This window comes from Lepisosteus platostomus, chromosome 4 (assembly GCF_059453375.1).
Source record: "Lepisosteus platostomus isolate fLepPlt1 chromosome 4, fLepPlt1.hap1, whole genome shotgun sequence".
NCBI classification, from domain to species: domain Eukaryota; kingdom Metazoa; phylum Chordata; class Actinopteri; order Semionotiformes; family Lepisosteidae; genus Lepisosteus; species Lepisosteus platostomus.
In genome coordinates, this window is record NC_142614.1 from 41888122 (window position 1) to 41916054 (window position 27933).

Sequence of the window (27933 nt, forward strand, 5' to 3'; positions counted from 1 at the left end):
TCATGTCCCCACTGATAGCTGGTGTGTGGTGAGTGTAATATAATAATAATTGCTTACACTTACATAGCACTTTTCTGGACACTCCACTCAAAGCGCTTTACAGCTAATGGGGACTACCCTCCACCACCACCAATGTGGTGGCATCCAGGACTGGCACACTATGGCTGCCATCATATCATCCACGTGGGCGCTGCACATTGGTGGTGGAGGGGAGTCCTCATTATCTGTAAAGCGCTTTCAGAGGAGTGTCCAGAAAAGTGCTGTATAAGTGTAAGGAATAATAATAATAATAATAATAATAATAATAATAATAATAATAATAATAGACGCTTGAAGTAAATGTTCTAATTATTTACATCAAAGCCACTTTAATATGTTCAGTGCAGTATATACATTGTCCAGCTCTTGTGAGTATGCATTTAGAAAATATGTTAGGCTTAATCTTGATTTCCCACCTAGCATTTGTAACTGTAACTGTAGACTACTGTACTGAATAATTAAGTTTTGTTAACCAGAGAAAACCACTATCTTAAACTTTAAACAGTGGTTCTCAACTCCAATCCTGGAAGACATAATTGAAGGTCTATCAGGAGCAACAAAATAATTGGGAAAACCTGTTAAACTACTCAAATTAAATCAATAGTTAAATTAAAACATTAAGCATTATGCAGCAATGAACATCTTGAAGCCTTAATCTTCCAGGACTGGCATTAATAAAATCTTTGTTTTGGAGTCAGCAAATTAGCCGTGAAAAATATCAGATGTTTTATGAATCTAATAAAACATGCGACCTTGTTATGCACCTACACATTTTTACACTAGCAATCACAAGTGATCAATGAACTTTATAGTTTTTAAAGTAGCACAATCCGCTTAAGATGAATACTGCATGTGGTATAGGCTTCTTTAAAGTATTGTAGCCTTTCACTTCCTAGTAATATGGTTGCATAATTAAATCTGGAACAGTAGTGTAAATAACACGGTGCTGGGAATTGCTTCACTAACGAGATGACCCAGTACACTGCTGGGTATAAGTTATCTTCCAGTGTCAAATACTCTACAAGAAAACACTTCCAAACTGCTTTGATAACATTTTGGTTCCAAGTCAGTATTTAAAGACAATGTAAATAGTAAAAAAAATACATCTGCCAAGATATTAAAATCTGTTAACACGAGACCGTGTTGTATTTTGATGGGGTCATGTATTTTGTTTTTTACATTATTATTACGCGATCATTGTGGGTTTTTACCTCTTAAGGAATGGGAATAAGACTTACAATATTACTTCGAGAGTTACTTTTGTCTGCTTACAAACATTTCAAGCTTTTAAATAAAACAAAATATGTCAATAATACACAGCAGTCGCGCTTGAATTCCAAGCCTCAGAACTTAGTTTAACCTCCGACCTCCCATTTCCTGCTACGGCGAGTCAGATGACTGTGGGGAGCTTGGAAGCAGTAGTGGAAGGGTTCAGACTGGGGGAGTGGGAAGCAAGTAAATATCAAGTTTAATGTGTTAGTGCACCATAGAAAGACATCATTAATGAATACCGAGGTAGGTGCACTATCACACGTGTATTCAATCAGTGAAGCTCTTTTTTTAAGTAGTCCTTTCTAAATTTACAGCTATGTATTTCTGTCGGCATAAGAGTATTATACACGCTCGTTGAGTGCTGGAAATTCAGTCTCGGTGATTGATACAGTCTTACAAGCCTGTATGTTTAGAGTCAAACTACTGGAGTAATTCATAAAGAATTTTGTTTTATATTAGGGGAATACTGAATTAATGCCAACAGTGTAACCGTGGTGATTATATAATAAGCGTTGGAAAATGTGTAACGAGTATGATGAAATGTGAATTAAGTAGGATACTGTATTATAACTCATTTTTTCACCGAAGTCAAAATACGGTTATTCTTGTTATCAGCCACATAAAATACATTTGTGTCTTTGTGATAGGTTTTGGTGCTGTATTTTGCTAAAAGTGCTGAACTAGCAGATGTGAGATCGGAGACTATTTCTGTTGCACGAGAAATAACGTCCTTGCAGCTGTGGGAAGAGCTGGTCAACAGACACCCCAGGTATGACGACATTGAATGATCTGAAATAGATTTCGCCCTTTAACTCGTTTATAAGTTAATATCTTAACACTAAAGAAACATTGAATGACTGACACGTTTGCAATTGGGTTTTCCTTTTCTTTAATGTTATTCATCTCACCATGTTTCACTATTTTCTTCAAACGTCTGGAAATATCGCATTTAAAATAACTTAGGGGCATCTGCCTGTACCTGTCCCTAATCCTATTTTTCAGTTAGATGTAGGAATACTGTACCTTTATACGTTTAACATTACTATGTACATCTCTGATTATAAAGAAACTATAGAGCACATATTTATATGCATTTAACTGTGTTTAAAGCAATGTTTTGTTTCTTTCCCAATTAGGTCTGTTAAAGGGAAGTGCTACACTTATATATAGTGATACACTATATTTTGAGGTTAAAAAGAATTGACATTGATGAGTGCATTTCAAATTTCAATGAAAGTAAAATGTACACAGTAACGTGTAAAACCTCCTATTTGCATCACAAAATAGATTACATTTCCAAGTATCTGCAGTGCCATATTCTGTGATTCAGAATGAGGCAACAAAATATCAGGTGATGTGAAGGGCCCTATTAAACTTTAAACAAGCAGGCTTGTGAATACATCTCTTTTAATCCAATAGAAATATTGCTCTTGACTTCAAGATGGTTTTGCCCACAAATACTTCTAGTTAACTCGGCATGCAGATCATGCTGTAACATTTGTGTGGTGAAATGTCTGTTGCACACCCTGTACATATTCACTTGTATATCACATCACATAAGTCGTTACGTTGACAAGTGAGCAAGAAGGGCAGCTTAACATTGCAATTTGCTCGAGACCAACAGTTTGTGACAACATGGTTACTTACAGTACTTTCACTATGTTTACGATTTTGTGCTTTATTTGTACTTGTAAAATTTTTCTATACTGTCAATGAAATTATTTTGTCACTGAGATTTAATAAATTGGGACTGCAGTTCCTAGTTAAATCTCAGAATTTTTCGAACTAATCTCTTAATGTATTAGGGACAAGATCAAGATGTAACACATATGGCTGACATTACAGGTTGTTTGAGCTGGCTTACCAGCGCGGTGACGTCACCGCCCTTCCCTGTGGATAGCAGGGACCTCAGCCGCTGGGGTGATGGGAGATTCCCCTTTAGCTCAACTGGCTGGGTCCCTGTTGAGTGACACCAGAGGCCCGGGTTCGAATCCCCAGCGGTGGGGGGGCCGAACTGAGGCGGCACCGGTGAGGGCGCATACCCACTTTCATAGACAAATGGTTGTTCATTCTGCAAGGAATTATCATTATATATTGGGGCTTCACCTCCTACCAGATGAGTGTTTATAAAGAAAACATAATACAAATTTATTTGCAACAGGTATGTGTTTGCAGTAGTTTGTTGGTGTCACGTACCTCTGTATTGTATTCTTAGACTGTCTGCACTAAGGAACCAGGTGGTGCTTGCTGTACGTCAGGAATACGTGGCCCTTGAAGATCAGCTTCTGAGCCTTCGTTCTGGTGACGAGGTTGCTGTTATCCCTCCTCTCAGTGGGGGTTAGCTGTTAATCTCAAGTGCTGCCAGTAAGTCCCTAAGTGTTTGCTGGCTTTCCAGAATCTGCTGTGTATTACATTATTTTAAAATTTACAAGATGATATCCTGATGTAGATCTTGTAGATTATGCTAATTTCCCATTATTTCCATTTCCTATTTATAGTGTATTTCTGGGTCTTCCAGTCCAGTATCCTTTTAGAAATAGGTTTTTCTTTGATATCTAGTGTTTTAAATGTAAATGCAGTTTTGACAGTTTCTCTAAGCTAATTGCAAAAGAGCCCGTTGACATAGTAAATTAGTGTCTTGCAGTTCTTTGCGGCTGTTAACTGGAAGCCATTCCAAGCTATATTTCTTCTGCTCCTTTAGCTGTCAGCAGTAATTTTAGACCACCTTCACAGGAATATTGTGCTAGAGTGGGTAGAACACCATATAAAGAAACAAAAGATGTTCAGGTAATGTGATTTACACCATTAGAGATTAAAAGTTAACATAGGTTCTCTGAACAGGATGCCATTCTAAATAGTAATTCATATTACTGCATAGCTTCATCTCCAGTGAAATACATGTTTATTGTATAAATATTTTTGCACAGATAATGAACAGCTGTGACAATGATGCCAAGGATCTTATTAAGCTGACGTATGACAAGCTGTCTTCTGATGCAGTTTCAGAGTCTGTGGTATGCCCATCATGTGGGGCAATATCCATGTTCATTGGTAAGTTCCAAGTACCACATAATATAAAATCCTTATTATGTATAGCTATAAAAGATAAAGGAGGATGTGTTCTTAGGTTTAGAATGCTGGATTCATTGAAATGTCATAAGAGCTTAAATGAATCCTCTTCTTTTGGACCGGTTGTGCACACCTTCAATGGGTGGGCTCGTAGAGTCAGTAGGTGGTTGCAGAGCATATAAATTATATCCAAAAGGTCAAAATGTTTCAAAATATCATAGTAATAGAAAAAAATGATGGGAAATGGGAAATATACTTAATTTTTATCAGTATAATGCAAATAATTTTGCAAGTGTCATAATGTTTTGGGAATAGCAGCTGTCTGTCCCAGAGCACTGAATCAGACTGTTTACTGAGAATAATCTGGAGTCTGTAAGTAATGAAAGTTTATTTTTGGGTATTGCTCGAACTACTTATTGTTTTATCTTTTTTGTAGCTCAAACAGAGTTGACAGGTGAGACAAATTGGTTGTCTATAAACCTTTGTAAGAAAAGTACTATAAGAGTTTCCAGGAGTTTTAAATGTTGCATGAGGTTCTGATGTTTTATAGAAACAAGCAAACGCTCTCTGAACAAATGATCTGAGGAAAAAAAATGTGTTACTGAATTTAACCAGTGTCTAGTAATATTTAGTCCTGTGTGAGATGGCCTTTTCAATCACTCAATAACATGATTATATTTCCAGTGTATTTTTTACCTTGGTATATTTGTTTTTGGTATTAGTTCAAGAAAATATTTTGTGTATGTTCCACTGCTGAACCTTGGGGATGTCAGTTCAAAATGACCCCCTAACTTTCCTATTCTGCAGAAGTCTTTATATTCTGAATACTTTCTTGTGTCAGGGACAACACGAAACAACTTTGAAGGAAAGAAGGTGGTTCAATTGGAATACGAAGCATATATTCCAATGGCGGAAGCACAGCTCAAGAAAATATTCAGTGACATAAGAAAGACATGGCCATCTGTGAGGCACATTTGTGTTCATCATAGACTGGGGTAAGGTTAATCCAGGACGTAAAACATTTATGAATGTCTGTGTAGTTATATAGAAAAAATGGATAATTGCTATGCAAAATGTTTCAGTAAATAATAAAAATCATGCACTGCTGTTCAAAATCTTAAGACAACTTAGACTTGATCATGAATGACAACACACATTTTGTTACAATTATGATGGATTATAAAAAAATAGAATTACAGAAAATACAGGGCGGGATCATCAGTAATTAAAATAAATTATCATAACCCCCAAATTGGAAAGATATGTTACGAATATAGAGAGTAGTAAATCAGGCACGCTAGGTTAAACAAATATTTTTAACAATGACAAAAGCATACCATACAACACACTTTAAAAAATACAACATACAAGTTACTCTAATTATTAACAAGGCATCCTTATCAACCAAAACATGCCTGATTGCTCCTGAGTATTCAAAAAAATTCTATATATTACCTACACAGACCAACATGAGAAATATTCTGTTTAACTATATACAGTTAAATCTTTCTCTCTGTAAGTCTAGATGTTGCAAAGTGAGTGGAAACCCAACTCCCTTTTCTTACAAATGCAGCCAATAACCAGAAGAGGCTGTTTTTAACCTAGAGATTCTACTTGTAGGAAATTAGTTTTCTGAAAACAGCAGAATAGCAAGTTTTCTTAAGGTTTAAATACTTAACAAGAAGCTGGTCCTTATAGTTGATCTGGGAAGGACCTCTTGCCTCCAGTGTCTCTGTCACAGTCTCCTCCTTGCAGAGTTTAGAGGCATAGATAGAAGATAACAATAATGATCGCACAGCCACAATTGCAAAGATGTGCAATGGTGTTTATTATGAGGAACAATGTTCCCAAAGTCCACACCCCCGAAAAAACTAAGTGAAAACCACAAACTAACCAAAAAAACAACACAAAGCTATAGTATGAAATATGTACATTATTTACTATACAAAAAAAACACACTAGATTGTTGTAGGCAGCTCCAATTCTATCCCCCACAATCCACCTTCTCCTAATTCCCCCCCCCCCCCCCTTCTATCTTGAAGAGCTCCTTTTCTACGTTAAACTCCTCCCCCTAGAATATTCCACTATATAGCACAAAAAATAATTTGACAAAATAATAATCAGAATTCTGATATAAACATTTGTTATGTGAATATACAATTAAACAATGCACATATTATTTCCAACAATAAAACATCCCACTCCTTTTATGTACATAACTGTTATCTAGGCAAATACTACCCCTCTTTTAATGGTATCTTCTTACAAATCAATCCACGCATGCGCAATCCTGAAACAGGCACTACTAAGCCAGCCCCTGTTGCCATGGCAAAGTTTGGGTCCTTCAGATTTGCGGGAGAAACCATTTTGCCAGTGAGAAATCCAAACAGCTTATTTATTTGAGATATGTGAATATGTTGATTACCAATTCAGTTCATTTCACTTCTAAAACAAAGGAAAACAGGTGTTTGGTTTAAGTTAATGATTAAATTTGATAATACGGGAACAGGCTTACTTTACTCTGTGTGTGCACCCACAGAGCAAGCAAAGCTATCCCTGTAATTCCAGACTAGTGTGTTTATATTGGAAACCAGCATTATTGCCTTTGTTTAGATAGTGAAATGTTTCCGTATGTGTGTGTGTGTGTGTGTGTGTGTGTGTGTGTGTGTGTGTGTGTGTGTGTGTGTGTGTGTTCATGTGGCTACCTCATGAGTGCCAGGTGATCTGGAAACTGAAGTTTCCAGTCACATTACCACCCTCTTCTCCAAGATTGACGATGCCCGGCAATCGGGACAGGTAATCCGCTGTCACATTTTGTTTACCCACTCTATGTCAAATCTTGAACTTAAATGGTTGTAAGGCAAGATACCATCTTGTTATTCGAGAATTTTGGTCTTTCATTGTTTGAATCCATGTTAAAGCTCGATGATCTGTTTCAAGATCAAATTCTCTCCCTAGCAGATAATACCGTAGACTATCCAATGCCCACTTAATAGCAAGGCACTCCTTTTCAATAGTTGAGTACCTTGTTTCCCTAGGTAAACGTTTGCGACTCAGGTACAAGACCGGTCTCTCTTCTCCTTCTTTGACTTGCGATAGCATCTACCTGAATAAGAAACCGTACCTCAAAATTGGGACTTTTAAGAACTGGGTATGAGCACAGATATGTTTTGAGAACATTAAATGCCACTTCACACTCATTTGTCCATCTCACTGAGTTGCTTGTTGCTTTTGAAGTAAGGTTTGTAAGTGGTGCTGCTATGCTATGATCCCAAAAAGGATCTTACTTGGCGTTTAGTATGCGGTTGAGGACTGTTCAGAATGGCTTGTACTTTATCCACTTGTGGTCGGACCTCCCCTTTTCCCAGTTGATATTCTAAGTATCTTGTCTCTTCTTTGGCCCACTCACACTTTTCTGAATTCAAATTCAAATTTGCATAATTTATTTGACCTAGGACTTTGCTAAGGTGATGGAGATGGTCCTCCCATGTGTTGCTGTAGATGACTACATCATCCAAATATGCAGCACAGTAATCATCACATCCCTCAAGTACCTTGTCCATCAGGCGTTGAAATGTGGCAGGGGCTCCATGAAGTCCAAAAGGCATAACAGTAAACTAAAACAATCCTAAAGGTGTTCTAAACGCCGTGTATGCTTTAGACTTCTCTTCCAAAGGAACTTGCCAATATCCTTTACAGAGGTCAAGGGTTGTGATAAAATGTGCGCTGCCAATCCTCTCTAGCAAATCTTCAATCTGTGGCATTGGGTACGCATCAAAGTGAGAAACTGCATTGAGTTTCCGAAAGTCTATACATACTTGCAGTGACCCATCCTTCTTCACAACTATTACAATTCGGCTGCTCCATTCACTTATGGAAGGCTCGATAACTTCCAGTTGTCTCATGGTCAGGATCTCCTTCTTCAGTGCTCCCACTAACCTCTCAGGGACTCTATAGGGGTGTTGCCGGATAGGTGTACAATCTTTAAGATGGATGGTATGATTTAGGAGAGCAGTCCTTCCTGGTTGTGGTAGGAATAAGGCTGGGTACTTGTCAAATATTTGATGAAGATCACTCTGCTATTTCTTAATTAAATGTGCTAATTTAAGCTTATTTGAGGGATTCCAAGTGTCTAAATCTCCCTCCATTTCCTCATCTTCCTCCACCTTACGCACAAAAAAGGAACTGCTCACTGTGGTGTTCCTCTCTCTCCATTCCTTCAGGAGATTCACATGATAAATCTGTGAGTTCTTACCCTTGTCAGGATGTTCGACCTCATAAGTCACAGGATCCATCTTCCTTATAATTGTATACGGACCCTGCCATTTCACAAGAAGTTTGTTGGTTGAAGCTATCCCTGTTTTTATTGGAAACCAGCGTTATTGCCTTTGTTTAGATAGTGAAATGTTTACGTATGTGTGTGTACGGTATGTGTTTATGTGGCTACCTCATAAGTGCCAGGTGATCTGGAAACGGAGTTTCCAGTCGCAGTCTCCCTTTTCCCTCTTCTATGTTCTAGTATATTAACCCGTTAGTGCTTTCCTGCACTAGTCATACTGTACAGTAAAATTAACAGAATTTTAGTTTTTTCATTAAAATACGGTATACAGAATTATTAGTAATTGTGTATAAATATTAATTAGAAAGCCCAATTTTACTTTAGGTTTTGATTGTAAAGAATGTATAGTGGCTTTTTAAACATCTAAAACCATATTTTATTTTTTAAATTATTTCCGCGTACTATAATGTCGTCAGTGCCTGTCATGCAAAACGCCTGGGTTAGATTCTGGCCAATTTTATGCTGTGTATCATAGTATGGTAAATATTACATTAATATTAAAAATAAAAGTAAGACTGTTTAACTAAGCAAAATTGTTCAGTCACATATACATGTATAAAAATAATGTGTTTTTTTAGGTTTTGCATATGCATTAAAATAATCTATTTTATCTTAATGCTAATTTCAGTATTTAGGAAAGATAATTTTATTTTAGATTTTGATCATAAAAATATGTTACATGTACTGTTGTGGCTTTAAACCCATACATTATCATACTATATTTACTGTATATACAGCATATTTATATACCAGTTATATCATATTGCCATTGATGATGTACTTGTTTGGTACTGTATGGTTATCTGTGCACATGACTTCATGTGATTCATGTGTGCATTATTTCCTATATTTTACTACAGATTATTATTTATTTGACTATTTATTACAGAAAGTATTTGTTAGCAGTACAACATGTGCACTGTCTGGGAATTGAACCCAGGACCTTTTAGCTCGCAGGTGAAAATTCTACTCCTTTTATTCTGAGACTGTATGGTTTATTTAAAAAGCAAAAGGAAGTATTTCCTTTGTAGCATATAGTAGTTTTAAAATGTTGGCCTCGTGAATCAAATATGTGAAAAAAGAATTTCTGACTTGCCCCACATGTATATCGCATGAACTGATATCCTCTCATTACCAAAGAGTACTATGCACTACAAATAAATTAACTGCAGTATAATACAGTCTGTACATAAATACAGCATGCTGAATGTACAGTAAATACAATGATACTGTATGTCTTTTAAGACACTACAGTATGTGTAAAGTATTTTTTATAATTAAAATCTAAAATCAATTATCTGTTTCCTAATTACTTGTTATTTTAATGATATATTTTTATATCATTGGCTGAGTAATTTTGCTTTACTAATACGTTTACTAAGATCTAATCTGCCACAAGTGCCACCTATTGTGAATCACATAGTGGAATTGCACCACAGTATGGTGCAACATGGCGAAGCCAAACATGACAATTAGTTTTGCTTGTGCATTCTGAGTGGCTGCATCCGTAGCTTAGTTAACATTTATGTAACAATGCATCCTGGGTTATGATTTAGTTATTCAGTTAAGACCTGTTATGCTTGTACAGTTGCAAGAAAAAGTCTGTGAGCCCTTTGGAATTACCTGGATTTCTTCATGAATTACTAATAAATATGTGTTCTGATCTTCAACTAAGTCATAATAATAGACAAACAATCTGCTTAAACTAATAACACAAACAATTGTACTTCTTCTTGTCAATATTGAACACATTGTTTAAACATTCACAGTCCAAGCTAGAAAAAGAATGTGAACCCTTGTATTTAGTAACTGGTAGAACCTCCACCAGACGTTTCCTGTAGCTGCTGATGAGACCATTCCTCCTTACAAAACTGTTTCAGTTCATTGATATTTCTGGGATTCCTTGCATGAACAGCTCTCTTCAAGTTGTGCCACGACATCTCAATTGGGTTGAGGTCTGGACTCTGATTTGGTCATTCCAGAACACAAATTTTCTTCTGTTTAAGCCATTTTGTTGTTGATTAACTCCTGTGTTTTGGGTCATTGCCGTGTTGCATCACCCAACTTCTATTAAGCTTCAGCTGACGGACCACTACCCTGACATTCTCCTGTAATATTTCTCGATACAATTTTGAATTCATTGTTCCCTCTATGATAGCAAGCTGTCCAGGCCCTGATAAACCATGATGCTCCCTCCACCATGATTCACGGTTGGCATGAGGTTTTGGTGTGCAGTGCTTTTTTTCCTCCAAACATAGCGTTGCACATTTCTGCCAAAGAGTTAAACTTTTCTCTCATCTGTCCACTGAACATTGTCCCAGAAGCTTTGTGGAACATCCAGGTGTCTTTTACAAACTTGAGACGTGCAACAATGTTTTTTTGGAAAGCAGTGGTTTCCTCTGCTGTCTCCTTCCATTAACACCATTCTTGTTCAGTGTTTTTCTTATAGTGGACACATGAGACATTGGCAAGTTCAAGAGATTTCTACAGGTCCTTTGCTGTTACCCTAGGGTTCTTTTTCACCTCCTTCAGCATTGCACGCTGCTCTCTTGCCGTGATCTTTACAGGATGCCCACTCCTATTGAGAGTAGCAACAGTACTGAATTTCCTCCATTTGTAGACAATTTGTCTTGCTGTGGATTGATGAACACCCAGGCCTTTCTAAATGCTTTTGTAGCCTTTTCCAGCTTTATGCATCTCTACAATTATTTTTCTAAGGTCCTCTGATATTCCTTTTGATTTGGGCATGGTTCACATGAACGGCTCTTTCTTGGGAAGAGCAGACTCTGTTAGTAACCAACCTTTGTGTGCCTTTTTTGTAGGGCAGGGGACTTCCAACCCACACCTCCAATCACATCTAATTAATTAGAACACCAGACTCCAATTAGCTTTTGGAGAAGTCATTAGCCTAGAGTTTCATACTTTTCCAACCTAGACTGAATGTTTAAACGATGTGTTCAGTACTGACAAGAAGTACAATTGTTTGTGTGTTATTAGATTAAGCAGATTGTGTTTGTCTATTATTGTGACTTAGTTGAAGATCAGACCACATTTTTTAATTAATTAAGAAATCCAGGTAATTCCAAAGGGTTCACACACTTTTTTTTTTGCAACTGTTTGTTATGAGCAATGGTTATATGTGACTGTTGTGCCACGAAATAATGTTAAAATAACCAAAAGATTTAAGTGCTCCCCTAAGTTATCACAGTCTCAGTTCTTGTATGTCTCAAAGAAAAGCATAAGAAAAGAAATTATAAGAACGATAAGGTTAGAAAGATGGAAAGACTCAAAGTGGTTGAGTGGGTAAGGAGTGAGTATATTTAATTTACTTTCTTGATAGTTATTATATTACAGTAGGGATGCATTTATGATGGTAATAAAAATAAGATATAAAAGTGAACAGTGTGCACTACTAAGATTGAAAAAACTGACTAATACATGGTAAGTCACAATTTTCTAATGTATTTGTGCAATAACATGCAATAATCCAGTACTCTTTTTGCTACCAATAATTACAGTACTTCTGAAAATGTTAAGTTAAAATAAAAGTGTACGGTTTTGTGAGCCACAGAACCATACCCTATTTTTCTCTTAAGGTTTTAGGTTCCATATTTGCAAATTCACCATTTGTGCATACCTCAAGGAACCTAATCCTTGCAAATAACTTATTGTATGTAAAAACTGTAGTTGGTGAAATTTCTTTTTTTCAGACCTTGGGTAGAACTTAATTTTTTTGTAATAGTATTCTGCAGAATACTAAGTGCCCCATCAAGCTGTTAAACAGGTTCAGAAGGCAACCTTATAGGTAGAGTATAGCCTTTCTGTTAGATTAAATCTCGCATCTGTTCTGTATGATATATTTCCCTATTTGGACTGTGATGCTGTGAGGGGTGTTGTCCTAGAAGCATCATCCAGTTCACTGAGACTTTTGCCCTTGCTAAGATGGTTGCGAGAGAATGCCACGACTCAAGATGGCATCAGCCAGCTATTGCTAGAATAGGGAACAGCTGTGTGCCCTGTTCTTGCCTATATAAATCGGCTATCGAGCTGGTAGTGAGTTCATCCAAACTACTTGGAAAGAGTGCAGGGTGAGAGGAGGCTGTTGCATCCAGATCGCTGTGTATTGATGAAGCGTTTGTATGAGTCAGAAATTGGAGAAAGGAATACAGAAATACCTGAGACTGAAGAGAGGAAATGAACCAAACTACGGGAAGACATGAGCCTAGAGAGAGAAATCAGAATGACTTGGGACTGGAGGAAAAACTTGAACGGTATATCAAACCCTGCTAAGATTAATGGAGCATGAGTTAGTAAAGCCATTTTTTGTGTATTTTGTCTGAATGGTATTCTCAACAGACGATTAATTATGAACTTCGTGGCCACAGGATAACAGTCTCATCTGTTTAGTGAGGGAAGCCTACAAGTTAGTTATGAACTCAAATAAAAGCTAGGTTTTGCTTTTATTTTAATATATATTTTTTAAATTTTCCATTTATTCTGTTAATAAATTAATAAATAAAAACAGTTAGCTGTCTGTGTGATGTGTCCCATCTATATTTTATGCTCACGCATTCCTATGCAGCATTAGAGGATAAAAATTAAAACAATTTCTCATTTGCAATAAGCTTGTATGCTTTTTGGATGATGCAGTATTTGCCATATATTACTGGCAAGGGCAATTGTGTGGGGTTTAAATGTAATAAATACTGGAATTGCATACCTTGACCATATAACTATTATTGTAAATTGATAAATTTGATAAATTCTTTTTAAAACCCCTTCCAAATGTGTTTAAACATTTCATAATGGCCTCTGCTACTGCAGAGTATTTCATAGAGTGCCTATAACCTGTATCTTCTTAAATAACGCAGTTCATGCATATTTTCACTGTTATTGTAAAAGAAGTAAAATGAGCAAATTGCAGTGTTCAATTGCATCAATTTGTCATCCATAACTAGATAAAATGTCAGACATAGATCCATTGTTTAATATTGTTTTTGTACAAATAGCTGATTGTAAATATGCCTTTCTCAGTGGATTTGCTGTAGGAGTTGCTCTGCCATTATATTTTTGGGAGAAATGAGTGCATCTTGTGATGGTCAGCTTTTTCCAGGGGAATAATTACGGCATGTGGGTGTGGCAGGCTTTCATTTCCCAGAGTCCCTCTTTCCAGTGTCAATCTCAGCATTTTGTTTTGTGTTATTTGTGACTTAACAATGTTTTGACTATTATTATAAGTGTGGCCAATGAAAGATTGCAGGTTTTGCAAAATGTTACATCTAATGTAGAATGTTCCGCCAGGTGGATCCTCATAGTTTCTAATTATGTAGAAAATCATAGTTCCTGTACTGATGTACTTGATGATTGTTGAGACTAGAATGCATGCAGGGAGTTAGAGGATAACTATTGAGCTGCATGGTAGGACCCTTGAAGGTCACATGATTAAGAAAGTTTTTTCCATTGAACAGCCTGCCTTGTCTTGCAAAAAATGTTTGGTCTTGAAGTCATCCATACAAAGTAGACTCTCATAACATCTTATAACACAAAAAAGATTTTAATGTCTAAATTTTAAACAGACCAAAATCACATACATAATGAAGCTGGAAACGTAGTTATATAAACCAAACTGCACATTTATATAATTTATATTTATATGTATATACGTGTGTGTATATATATGCATTTATACTAAAAGCTTTTCTGTAAAAGTGGTAATTGTACTTACTTCAACATTATACTGACACGCTGCAATGTCAGCAGTTGTCAGGCAGCCCATTATAAATTGCCACACTGCCTCAAGGCATATGTAAATACTGAGAGTGATGTCATTTTTAAATATGTAATGAACAGATTGGCTAGGGAGATGGAGATCTCACATGACAGGAGCATATCAATTAGTTTTATTCATGAAGGCTATTCGTATTGACAGATTGTAACACCCCTTGTTTAATCCACTCTAGCATGTCTGACTGAAACTGGTGCAGTTCATAATAGAAGAAGGTGAGGAAATACAACCAAACTTCAAAACAGATATCAAGATACTCATCACAAATACCATTTACATTGAGTATTGATCCAGTAGAGATATTTAGAATTACCCTGCTGCAAGTTTAAGAGGTAGTTTCGTTAAGATCTTAATGTGACTACTTTATCCTTTTTTTGTTTAATCTCAAAAACATATAAGCAGCTATATGCCTTGTTTCCATAATTATTTTCCATACTGTATGAATTTTTAAGGTTGTACGCAAACATGCAACCCTGGTCAAATTGCATGTTTCACAATATCTAAGTGAAAAGATGTTAATGCAACCTCTGCAGGGTACAAACTTAAACATATTTCTGAACATTTTAATGCACGGTTACCATTTATTTGCTGAATTAAACAGATTTAGAAAAATAAAATAGTGAATGTAGCATGTGCAAAAGTTAAAAATTTGATTGACTCATTAGGCCTTAAATTAAGCCAGGGGAAGACAATTCCAGAGTTGTGTAAATACTTGGACCTTTCTAACCTCTCAGATATTGTGCATACTCTCAGCTCAGCTCATCTGAACAGCTGACTGAGGACTAACTAAGCAAAGAGAGGTTATACAAAGATATTTGAATGCTTCCATCTTGGAATTTCCTCTGTCAGAAACCACTAAGAAATAGAAGTTAAGGGGAATGGTTGAGTTAAAGGCAGGATCTAGAAGACCCAGAAAAACATCTGAGCTGCTCATAAACTGGTCAGACTTGCAGAACCCACTTGTCACTGCAGAAAGGTTTAGCTCACACCGGAGTAGTGGTCCACAAGTCCACAGTACACTGTTGCTTACACAGAAATGATCGGCATGGAAGAGTTCTCACAAGAAAACCTTTTCTACGCACAAAAGGCAACTATCTGAAATATGCAAAACAATACTTGGATAAGCCAGAAAGTTTTTGAAACAGTGCTGTGGACTGATAAAACAAAAATTGAACTTTTTTGTCAGAACCACAAAAGATACATTTGGACTAAAACATTTGAAGCAGTTTTCTGTCAAAGCACACGTTACTAAGTACTGACTGACTGAGTGCTCAAACTTTTGTACAAGTCACATTCACTGTTTTATTTTTTCGATCTGTTAAATTCAGCAAATAGTACACAATCTACTCCACATATTCAAAGCAAAAAAAGGAAGTAAATGGATATTCACTATAAAAGAAAATTGGAAAATACATGATTGCATTAGTAATCAGAACCTTTCTTGTTGCAAACCCATCTTAAAGTTTTTAATAAATTAAAATGTATGCAAATGTTGTGTAATTTTACAGAAATGTTTTGTTATTTTACAAAATAGAACACCATAGAATACTTTTGGAAGGCACTGTACACTGTATTTTAATTTAAAAATGTTAATCCATTTTTGATTGTGTGTACATACCTTTACAAGCCCAAAGCTAAAATATGTGGGCCATATTCTGTGTTAAATACACTGAGAATTATAGTAGTGCTTTACAAAAGTAGACTTTTATTATTGCCATGGAAGAGTATTTCACTGTCATTCTATGTAATATTTACTTTTGTATTTTTTTTTACTTTTCTTTCTACTTGTTCCTCTGATGCAGCTCCCTGCTCAAACGTCCATTTAAATTTAATATTACTGACCCCAATGACAGGTCTGATTGAAGTGTACCTCAGTGTATTTACTGTATGTTAGCTCAAGAAACAGAGTTGTCTGGGAAACATCTGATGTACTCCTGCCTTGCATCTGCTGCTTTCCGAGATTGGGTACAGCTTCCCTGCACTCCTATATGGAAAGAGTGGTTAGAAAATGGATGGATTACTGGATTGCACTTGGACTGTATCTCTTGCCAAAAAAATGAAAACCTGGATATTGTTCATGGTATTGGAGCACATGCTTCTCTCCTGGTTGAGTCTGTTTAGCAATACTGTTGAAAGTCAGATTGAATCGAAAATGTGATTGTCAGAAAAAATACAATAATATTGCGTCCCACTGTAGACATCATAACAACACAGTGGTAAGGGAAGTTCCAAAGAAGTGGTCTAAGTTTGTCTGAGTGTTCTCAGACAAATGTTCTTATAATGTACTTGTTTCAGATCAGCCTTGGAGTTCCTAAAGATGCTTAAGCAGTAAGGAAATTTGAGAAAGATTCCTAAAAGTTTTGTCTTCTGTCTGTTAGGGTGGTGCCAGTTATGGAAGCCAGTGTCATCATAGGCATCTCTTCAACACACAGGAGTGAATCTCTTGAGGCAGTGAAATACTGCATTGATGCATTAAAAGCAGCTGTACCAATATGGAAAAAAGTAAGTGAGCTTCTTGGTATTCAATTAAAAAGTCCGTTTCAGATGTGATGTTCATGTGGACATAATTATGATTCTATGCTTAAAGTTGAAGTTTTATTTATAAAGGAACATTAAATACAGAGTTTGGCCCAGTTAATGATAAAGATTTTGTTTTAAATGTTTTATTTCCATTTATAAAGTGTTTTGCTATAATAGGACTAAAATAATTTCTGTCTTTGTTTACTTGTTGAAAGCAACGTTTATGGCAAGGCCATAATGACCGTACTATACCATGAATTTGCTGTTAGACACTTGTGGGCTCTTTCATACATAAAATCCACTCCCAGAGACAAACCAACAAGTTACACAGAGTTGAATGAACAGTAATTTGGAGCCCAAGCGGTGTTTAATTCCAACCGGAACACTAAAACAAAAAATCATAACTGAAAAGTGTTCTAAATCGGTTGTACAATATTAACAAGATAAGGTTATGAAAGATTTATTTCTGCATTGAACATGATTAAAAAATGTCTGTTTTACATGCTGTATAGTCATTAGCCAAACCACATGCTTTGAAGTTAAAGTAAGAACAGATTTTGTGAATGTTCAATTTTTCTGCTAATTTTATATCCCCTCAAGATAGGCCCCTATGCAGTATGTGAATGCTGGTCATTTTTCTCTAAATGATCCTTTCATTTTAGGAGATCTATGAAACAGAGGGTTCCTCTTGGAAGGAGAACAAGGAGTGTCTTTGGGGAAGAAATGAAGTAAAGTAGCAATGGACTATGGACAATAGGACTTTCAAGAAGTGGAAGATTGCTTCCTCCACTGAATTATTCGAGACATTCTTTATAAAATTCAGTGCTACAGATAGCCGATTTAGTTACGCAGGATGATGCTGAAATGATTTTATGATAAATATGCCAAAGACTATATTTTCTCTCTGAATATGAGATATGAGGTGCAGATTAAAAACAGTCTTTTACACCAATGTTTTCCTTAAGTAGAGAAAATAATAATAATAAATATGGTAACATGAACAAAATTATGGTAATGCATGATGCTATTAAAGATGAAGTCTTTGTGAATACTTTTTACCAGAATGAACAATACTTTAGTGGTGTCTGAACAGTGCTTTATTGGAGAAGTTCTCTGTAATGAAGTTGAAGGATATTTAAATTAAATATCTAATTTAGCTGAGTTGTAGGGAGATTGTAACTGTCAAAATGGTGTCTACTGTAGATAAGCAGAACAAAAATCCTCACTTAAATGCATGAAGCTCTAGTCACTGCCACAACAAAAAATCAAAAACAGTTAATGAGGATGTAGACTTTTTATAGGCACTGTTATGCAGTCACATTCTCCTCTATTCCTTTTGCGAGATCTTGTGACAAATCAGGTCCTATCCTGCTGTGCCCTCTCATGCTAACCATTCACTACTCTTCACACAGGGATCTCTCAAACTTATTGGGACATACTTTCTCTTAGAAAGGACCTCTCTTCTTGGATGTCTGTGTGGGCAAAGGTGATGCCAAAGTTTCTCTGTCCATCTAGCTCCTGAGATGCTTTCATACAGCTTGCCCTTGCTCTCTGACACCATCCCACATACGTAACTGGTAGTTTCAGGAGCAGTTAGCACTTCACAACCAACTTTTGGGAGAAGGATCACAAAGCTTTCTTCACTGGCACTAGTCTAGGTCTGTCTCTCTGGGTTAACAGAGGTAGATGTCACCAGTCTGGTTTTCTTTTTTTAACAATATTTACAAGCTGGAGAGCCAAACCTTGTCTCTATTGATTGCAAATACTCAACAAGTTGAAGCATGTTCAGAGCTCAGCTGATGAGATATTAACCAAAATTAATATGAATGAACATACTGTATATTACCTGTTTTAGTTTCTTCACACTGGCTCCCTGTGGAAGTTAACTCTATATGTACTGTTGTTTGTACTTTTCAGACTATGCCTTCTTTCCCTAAATGAGGCTCTGAAAAGTGGGAGACTGCTTCCTGTTCTCTTGCTTCAAGCCTGTGGAATGAAGCCCACATCAGGTCTTGCAAGTCAGTCTGCACTTGCGAAACCCTGTCTTAAAACTCCCTTTATACTCCAGCCTTTAATTGTTTAATTTATTATATAAAATATACCCAATATAATATTTTTCAACCTATCAGATTAGGATTCTTAGATCCTATATGGCTATGGGTGCTTAGACGTAGAGAGAACTAGAAATTCTCGCACCCCTGACACAGGAGGAGTCAATGTTATAAACGAGTAGAGCTTTAAGTTATTACACACTGGTAATTTACTTGCTCTATTTTTGTAGACTGCAGCTCCTTTTTCTGAGATGGTCATTCAAACACTTAGAGAAAGAGGACCACTTGTAAGTGTAACTCTGATTTTCAAGTAATGTATTTTTCTCACCAAATTGTCGTGTGGAAACCCATGGAGAGTGATTGCAGTCTGATGGTGGGCAATGGCGCCCTCACACGGGTAAAAATGGTGTTACAAACCTCTCAATACTTACCAACAAAGTTGTCACACACGCCGATTACTCAGGGAATATCAAGCATTGTCATGTAGTTTATCATCTGCGAACAGGGTGGTGGTAGTTGATAAATTTGATAGTATTTGCTAAAGTGTTACTTTCAGCAAACAGATTTCAAAATAAATTATAAAGGGGATTCTTATATCCACCAAGTATTGCCCAACTCTTAACAAATAATGCTTATACTGTATGAAAATCAGCACTTTGGAGATAATGGAGGTCTCTAATTTTACTGTAAACAATTGTACAGAACAAAAATTCTAAGAGCTTTGAGAAGCCACCTTTAAAGGTGCTATATAAGATAAAGTTGATTATTTTTACTATATAAACATTTGGATAAAATTTCAATGGATATATTTATGCTGTGCATGTGCAAAGAAAGAAGATTATAAACACACCCCACAACAATCTTCAAAGGCATTGACTTAATAAGTCTAGTGTAGAATAAACAGTAAAACGTGAACCAGAGAACACATGTGGAAACTATGTGGAAGTGTATGTAAAACCAACAACAGAAGACACTTCTAAATCCTTGGATCCAGGATTCCAGGTGTGGTAGTAAGAAGAGATTTTTTAGGTCGGGGCCGGTATGGGATGGACTTACAGTCGTGCGCCGAAAGGCAGGGATAGAGACTCTGCTGGCAGACAAATGAAAGAAACGGCGTCCTGTGCTGCGATGGATGTAGCGACTCGGTCGTAAAATCCCAGTAAAACGGCAATAATCTAATGTGTCTTTAACCAAGAAGTAGCTTTGTTTTAGTTGAAGAAGTTGCAGTGCAGTGTACCTCAGAGATGTGATCGATGATTCAAGACGGTGTAACAAGATGGGAAGGAAATTCAGAGTAAGGCGGTATTAAGTGCTGAAGGAGATGGGATGGGATCTTCATCCTGGCTAGGTGTAACAGGAAATTCCACTGGCTCAGTTGGCAAAGAGAGTTTTGTTCCAAAGGAACACACTTTTTGTTCTGCAATAATGTGGTGAGAACAGCAAAGAAGAGCGATATTGCCACAACGGTTAAGAATTGGGTATCAAGTTTTGTATTGAAGCAGTTTAAAAGTGAAGTTACAAGGCCTGTCCTTGTGTGTGACAGGGCCATCATACATGATATGCCCTCTTGACTTCACAGGGCTTAGTGGTGGCCAACAGAGCTAGTCATTTTGTGATAAAGGTCAGCTTTGTATAATGCTAATAGCGTATTGTTTTCCTTCACACCTTCTGGATGGCCCATTATGCAGTGATTAGAATGGTGGCCTGTCATTTTTGCCAGATGGGATATACAGTAAGATGGTTTATCTCCTCCACCACTCCAGTGATGTCTTGAATCCATCTCTGAGCTGCCTGGTTGATACGGTATAAGTCCTCTTGATTTTCTTTTTCTTGGAGGAAAGGGTAACCATAATCATCTCCTCTGTCGGCTGAAGCTAAGACTGCTGTTTCCCAGAGAGGAAGATTGCTTTGACATCTGAAAAGAGAATGATCCGCGTATACTCCCCAGTTCAGATCACAGTAAAAAAATAAGAGTGAGCGGAATAATCTGTCAGAAATCCAGGACAGTTGCCCCATTGTCCCAAGCTTTCTTGTTCAAATTTCTGGGGGGAGGAGTAGGTGTGTGTATAGCTCCACTGCACATGATTTTTGTTTCCTGGAAATTGCCTTCCCAAGGTTTTAAGTTTATGTTTAAATGTATCTTCTTTAATATTTGTTTTATTTTTTTTCTGTAACAAGACTGTGCCAGGTAAATTGACCTATAATCATAGTGACTTTCAATAACAATGGAGGAGATGTCATATATAAGATGATTTATCCAAACAATTTCTGCTTGTGTAAGCTATAGATAGATTTTTCTTTTGTGTTTTCACAATCAAGTAACTTATACCAAATGTCCACCCCATTTTTGACCACGGATTAGAATAGTGGTTGGCAACCAATTAGAAGTGTTGTGCCAAGAAATTGCTCATGCACTTGTTTTTACAGATTTGCAAGCCATTGATACTTAAAATGTCAATAACAGCCCTACTTATATTTTTATTTAACGTTTAATATTTAAATATAAAATAATCTGAAATTAATACATTCATATTTACATCTTACCATTTAGTGTGAAAATACCTGTTTACAGAGGTACTGTATGTTGATCCAAATCACAATCTTTTAAACAGCGGTGTTTTGAAATCTTTGTGTATTTTCCTTACAAAGATATTGACTACTGAGACATTGTCTCATCATTATGTTTAAATGATGAAGTGAAGGGTGTGAAAACATTCAAAAATCACCCTCAACAAAATGGAAGAAGTTTGACATCTCTAGGTGGTTTTGTTAAGATGCTGTTGAAGGACCAAAAAAATGAAAATCAAGAGAATTTTGAACTTCTATATTCTCTTGAAACATGTTATCAGTGGCACAGATTGTGAGCTTTCCGGTGAAAACCGGAACTGCCCTTCTAAAAATGCAGTTGTAACAGTACATTTCAAAACCCTGTCATGGTTATCAACGCTATCTGGTTTAATCAACCCAGCAGCCATATCACCCTGCAACTCACAACTGGCAACCCACTGAAGCTAAGCAGGTGTGAGCCTGGTCAGTACCTGGATGGGAGACCTCCTGGGAAAAACTAAGGTTGCTGCTGGAAGAGGTGTTAGTGGGGCCAGCGGGGGGCGCTCATGTGGGTCCATGTGGGTCCTAATGCCCCAGTATAGTGATGGGGACACTATACTGTAAACAGGCGCCGTCCTTCGGATGAGACGTAAAACCGAGGTCCTGACTCTCTGTGGTCATTAAAAATCCCAGGGCGCTTCTCGAAAAGAGTAGGGGTGTAACCCCGGTGTCCTGGCCAAATTTCCAATTGGCCCTTATTAATCATGGCCTCCTAATAATCCCCCTCTATGAATTGGCTACATTACTCTGCTCTCCTCCCCACTGATAGCTGATGTGTGGTGAGCGTTCTGGCGCACTATGGCTGCCGTCGCATCATCCAGGTGGATGCTGCACATTGGTGGTGGTGGAGGGGAGTCCCCATTACCTGTAAAGCACTTTGAGTGGAGTGTCCAGAAAAGCGCTATATAAGTGTAAGCAATTATTATTATTATTATTAATTATTAATCGGAAAAGAATACTTTGCAAAACAAAAACATTGGAAATCCTGAAAATGGAAGAAAATTCTTATTCCACTTTTTCACATGTTCACATTCTATTATTTTCTGTTTTTTATTTTTAATATAGTAAAATGTGTGGTTTTCTTTTGTTTTTACTTGACACAAATTATCAGTTAAATACATCAGGGTTCAATGCAGTAACACAATAAAATGTGAAAAAGTCCAGGGAGGGGGTGAATACATTTTATAGGCACTGTATGTATGCTCCAAACACCAATTGTGCAATTATTTTAAAAGTATTGTTGAAAATAGCGGAACGTTGAGGTGTCAATGTCCAGAGCAAAAATGACAAGTTTTGCAAGAAATGCCTTCCATGTTTCAGAAAGACTCATAACAGTTTAATCTGTACCCTGCAGACGGCTGAGTTCATTCATATGCACCCCAATTTTGATGTTGGAGTTTGGGCTCATTTTGACTTTTTTCTGACAAAAAAGATTTTAACTGCATCACAACATGGCTTTACACACTGACAGGCATTGCACATTTACAATGTTTGACTTTAACACTTAAGTGGGAAAAATGTCATCAGCAGCATAGCTGATATTTCCTGTGAAAAATAATGCAGTAAATAACCCAACTGAATCATTTTGTTCTGTGCCAATGAGCTTTCATTGCGTAGCATGTTGTAGAGAATTACGGAACAATCAGGTATAGTTTTTATCATTTTTAAATGAACTTCTTTATGACTTATTAGAAATGAATTGCATTTGCCATTAAAAAGCCATTTGTGGCCTACATTTGACATGTGCCTTTGATTGCTGACGCCTGGGTTAAAGTCCTCCATGATCTCTGAGGGACAAACTGCTTTATTAATAGCAACAAATAAACTAAAGCAGGGCAGCACATACTGTATACACGTGTAATTTGTAGGACTGGTTCTTCACAAAAGGAAGGCAGTGTTAAATACAGTACCTTGGACTTGGAGTTGAGTGATGAAAGATAAAACTATCTTGAGCCAAATCAAAATCTAGCTAAACATGAATGAACTGCTCCATTGACATAAGTGATAAAATAAAATTTCATTACAACTTTCTACCACAGACACCACCCTGAATCCACAAGAGAAGAAGTGGAGTGAAGTACCATTGTTTTCTGTACATACTGTATTCTCATTCTCATGTGCACTCAGTCACTAATTCTCTATTGCTTTATATCCCCTCTACGTTCCTTTCTCTCCCTCACACCTGAAAGAGATGAAACGTGTTTCTCCTTTCTACTTTTCAGCATGGAATTATCTTTTAAATGCTTTTCCAGGTCCCCACTAAACATGTGTAACTTACGGGATCAATTACTTAAGGGATAAGTAAGATATATTTAAATTATTGTTTAGCAGAGGCATTTGGGGAATTTTCTGAGGTACATAGTTAACATTTGGGTTATAGATGCAATAGAGGTTGTTGGAACATACATCTCAGATTACAGTTTTTAATATAGCTTGTTTCAGAGTTCTACAAATAAAGACAATCCCAGATTCTTCAAAAATGTTTAATCATTGTGCACCAGTGAATAAGATAATTATGAACAAATAAAGAACCAGGTAATAACATATTTAAAAGTGATTAAAGCTTATAGAAATACAGAGTTAGTGTTGTTTTTGTGTTGTCCACAGAAGTCAACATTTTATCAGTACGGTTTCATTAAGGATTCCTGGTCCTAAATATGCACAAAAATACTCAATAGTTTCTCCCAAAGAATTATTCAGACAATTATGTTTACAGTATAAAAGTACACTTGCCTTATATACATATGTGACTTGATTATGTACATTTTTAAATATAAAAGAAAAATACAGTGTGCACTTCAATAGATGACTATATCTTTGAAAAGAGGGATGTTTTGTTCATTGCATTAGATAAAATGATTGAATGACATAGTCATTTGAAAGTAATTACCCACACTAGCAAGTAATCTAAGCCATTTAAGATAACTTAAAGTAAGGTGTGTATTTCTAACATACAGTACAGTATGTTTATTGTTCATTGGGATGGAAATGTGGTTGACTGCGATCTGTAAAGTGCTTGCCATGATTTATGACTTGTTATTCCCAGGTCTTCTCATTTCATATAAGGCATATTATTTTTACAGTCCATCTATCCTACACAATTTTCTCTACCAGCAAAAATCTAATTGGAATTAGTGCTCAGCTGAAATTAAGTATAATAATATACAATACAATATGGTGTACCATTATACCTTTGATATTAAAAAATCTCCAGTAGTTTCTAAAAAATGGAAAAAAATGGTCTTCATTTTGAAAAAATGTCAGCGGGATGAGAACTTTGTTTTTCCATTATGACATTTAATCTTGCTCATGTGCTGACTTCTATATACAGTATGCCATATACAGTACCAATTATGTTTCATTATATATACAGGGCCTTGCTAAATTATGCACCTCCATCTCAGTGATGTCCCATTTTAATTAAAAAAGACATAAACACAGTTTTGTAAAGTGAATATTTTAAAATTAAAGAGGAACTGCACCCCCAATTCCTCAGACTGGTTATTAAATCTTGTTAACAATGTAAATAAATTCACATTACAGAAACATTTGACTAATTCTGAATTGAGCACAAAATCGTGAACTTTGTGAAGTACTATAAGTCGCCATTTTGTCACAAACCCCTGGTCTCACCACAGGGGAGAGCAAGAGCTCCCATGAACTGTGATGTGTAGCAACACCTTCCTGCTCACGAGTCACTGTAATGATTAATGTCATGCAATGTATGAGTGAAGGAGTACAGGTTGTGTAACAGACGTTTCACTGCAGAAATGTTACAAATTGACCTGCATGAAGAGTTTACAAGTACTATTTGTCACCAAAACTGTCTTGAAATTGAGACCCCTATTTCTATTGGATTAAAAGAGATGTATTCAATATCCTGTTTCTTTACAATGTAATAAGGCTGCGTCATGTCACTGACGTTTTGTTGCCTGGTTCTGAATAGCACAATATGGCAATGCGCATACCTGGAAGTTTTGTCTTTTTTATAATGTAAATTGGAGTGTTTTTATTGTGATATTAAAAGCACTCATCAGTGCTGATTCTTTCTAATCCTGAATTACAAAAATCTCCTTTAATGCTGAAACTGAAGATATGCTCAAACTGAAGAAAGTTAAATGTAAACAAAAGTTTGCAAAACAAAATGTAAATCTAAAATAATGTTGAATGCATCAATTGCATAAATTGACAAGCTTCCCTGTATTTGTTGATGGGAAGCAGCCCTATAACGATTCTTTCAAACACTATGCCTGACAGTATGGGTGGAGCTAATGTGGTTTGTATCAGACATTATATGACATTTAACTTTTTTCACCTATAGATATGTTTTGATTGCAATAAGACATTTTGAATACATTATTTGTAATTCAGCAAAAAGTAACATCTTTGGAATGAGTTGAATACTTCTGCAAGGCACTGTATATTATAACATTGAGAGTACATTTCCTATTCTATCCTATAGCTAAAAAATGTGCAGAGTAACTGAAAGTGACGATTGCACTTTAGTATCTTTTTTCCTCACACTTGCCCCTGACTTAATAGAACTCGTTCATTTTTGCAACCTAAAGAGACAGGAAGATTTAAGAAAAATACTAATATGCTGAAAAACTACATCTTACGTCTGAAGAAAAAAGGCACTTAAAGTTTAAGTTGGGGTTTTTACAGTATTTTTTTTTATGAATCTAAATGTAGATCAAAAATTAAAATGATGCACACTAACATATATTTGGGCATGTTGATGTTCTTAACACTACAAAGCTAGACTGCCTCCAAGTCGTCTCATGAGCTGTAGACCTTTGTTCAAAATTTAAATTACACTTCTTATATACAAGGCCAGTCAACCCTCACTGAAGTAGCTGTCAGCTGGAATTGTTCAACTAACTTCACTCATTTTTTCAAGTATTTTAAAGACACATTTTCTTCTTGTCTTTGTAAATATTGTCTTTCAAAAGTATTCACCCTTCTTTGACTTTTTCACATTTTACGGTAATATAATATGGAATCATAATGTATTCAATTGAGATTTTTTGCCACTGATAAACACAGATTGTATTAGTATTTAATTAAAGAGGATCTGTCCAAGAAAGGTAAATACTTTACTGTAGATAGCCACAATTTTTCCAAATGCCTCATGGTCATATATAGATGAAAGTATATTTTCATATGCCAGCATATGGGATAAAAAATGGACAACATCACACTAGTTGATTTGTACAGTAACAAGAGTAAACATACAGTAATTGATCAAAATGAATACAGATATCCTTTGCCTATGGCTTAATTTAAAAATTAAGCAGCCTTGTGCTATTCCCAAACAGACTATGCAATGCTAATACAAGACAAGAATATTTTTGTAATAATATGAAAAGGAGTATGAAGAAGAAAAGCAAGTAAAATCCATTGTTTCATGAGGATCACTGCACTGCAATAACAGAGCACTAAGAAAAATGTGCAGATTCATTTATAGTTTATGTGACATATCATAAGTGGAAAAGAAAACCTTGTTTTCCTTTTTTTCTCCTTGCAGAAAGATTTCATGCTAATTAACAAGCCTTGAGATAATATAGCATCTCCTATATTCTGCAATTTTTTGTAACTCTATAAAAATTGTCTTTTACTTGCAAGGCTCCACTTATAGACTCCAGTTATAGGAAGCAGTTTGAAACATCTGACCTTTCACAGTTAGTTTTGTAGAAACAAGCCCACTGCATCCGCATCCAGTAGTCTGGAGGCAGGGACAGGCAGATACCTGTTTATTTTCCACATGTTTCTGAGCAGATTACATAATTCTGAACCTTACATAAAACTCACTTTTGACCACATTAAAAGAAACAGTAAGAATTAAGCTAGGTTTCATTGTTGTTGATCTAATTATCCTGTAAACCTACAGTACACTCATGATGCATTCCCCTGAAGTTCCTCATTCTCTGCATCTTCAGCATCCTTCATCAGCTGCTCATACTTACTTTTGAAGAAGCCAAGCTGGAAAAGAATTGGAAGAGAATATACTGTACAAGGTGGCACACTGCAATCAACAAACATGACATAATGAAGGTTTTAGGACAGTGACACAGTAGTGTATCAGCTCTCTCTATATTTATGTACAAACACAACAGTCAATATGCACAAATTTATCAAAGAAATTCTCTAACATTTCATGGGTTGTTCAATTTTTAGTGATAAAATAAAATGAGTAATGCCTCCGAGATGGCACGTGGCACAGTGATTATCACTACTGCCTTGCAGTACTG

The 27933-nt window shown here is 36.2% G+C and overlaps 3 protein-coding genes across 3 annotated transcripts in view; 2 read left to right on the forward strand and 1 right to left on the reverse strand.

The window, feature by feature from the left end:
* Positions 1-1404: 1404 nt before the first annotated feature.
* Positions 1405-3664, forward strand: LOC148673183 (molybdopterin synthase sulfur carrier subunit). The gene is made up of 3 exons (XM_088629519.1): positions 1405-1554; positions 1959-2080; positions 3527-3664. Exons 1-3 carry the CDS (start codon positions 1543-1545, stop codon positions 3651-3653), a joined length of 261 nt encoding a protein of 86 aa, XP_088485645.1. The 5' UTR covers positions 1405-1542; the 3' UTR covers positions 3654-3664.
* A 577-nt stretch (positions 3665-4241) lies between these two features.
* On the forward strand, positions 4242-18073 carry mocs2 (molybdenum cofactor synthesis 2). Its single transcript, XM_088629518.1, has 4 exons — positions 4242-4362; positions 5222-5375; positions 16883-17006; positions 17687-18073. Exons 1-4 carry the CDS (start codon positions 4242-4244, stop codon positions 17759-17761), a joined length of 474 nt encoding a protein of 157 aa, XP_088485644.1. The 3' UTR covers positions 17762-18073.
* A 9110-nt stretch (positions 18074-27183) lies between these two features.
* Positions 27184-27933, reverse strand: part of LOC148673185 (integrin alpha-2-like) — a 51725-nt gene continuing 50975 nt past the window's right edge. Inside the window, exon 30 of the mRNA XM_088629520.1 lies at positions 27184-27664. Coding sequence (XP_088485646.1) covers positions 27578-27664 — 87 coding nt within the window. The 3' untranslated portion in view covers positions 27184-27577. The remainder of the gene's footprint in view (positions 27665-27933) is intronic.

Coding starts and splice junctions, on each gene's coding strand:
- mocs2 (XM_088629518.1), top strand. CDS start 4,242: ATGAACAGCTGTGACAATGATGCCAAGGATCTTATTAAGCTGACGTAT. Junction 4,363..5,221: donor GGCAATATCCATGTTCATTG/GTAAGTTCCAAG, acceptor TTCTTGTGTCAG/GGACAACACGAAACAACTTT. Junction 17,007..17,686: donor CTGTACCAATATGGAAAAAA/GTAAGTGAGCTT, acceptor CTTTCATTTTAG/GAGATCTATGAAACAGAGGG.
- LOC148673183 (XM_088629519.1), top strand. Junction 2,081..3,526: donor CTGGTCAACAGACACCCCAG/GTATGACGACAT, acceptor TTGTATTCTTAG/ACTGTCTGCACTAAGGAACC.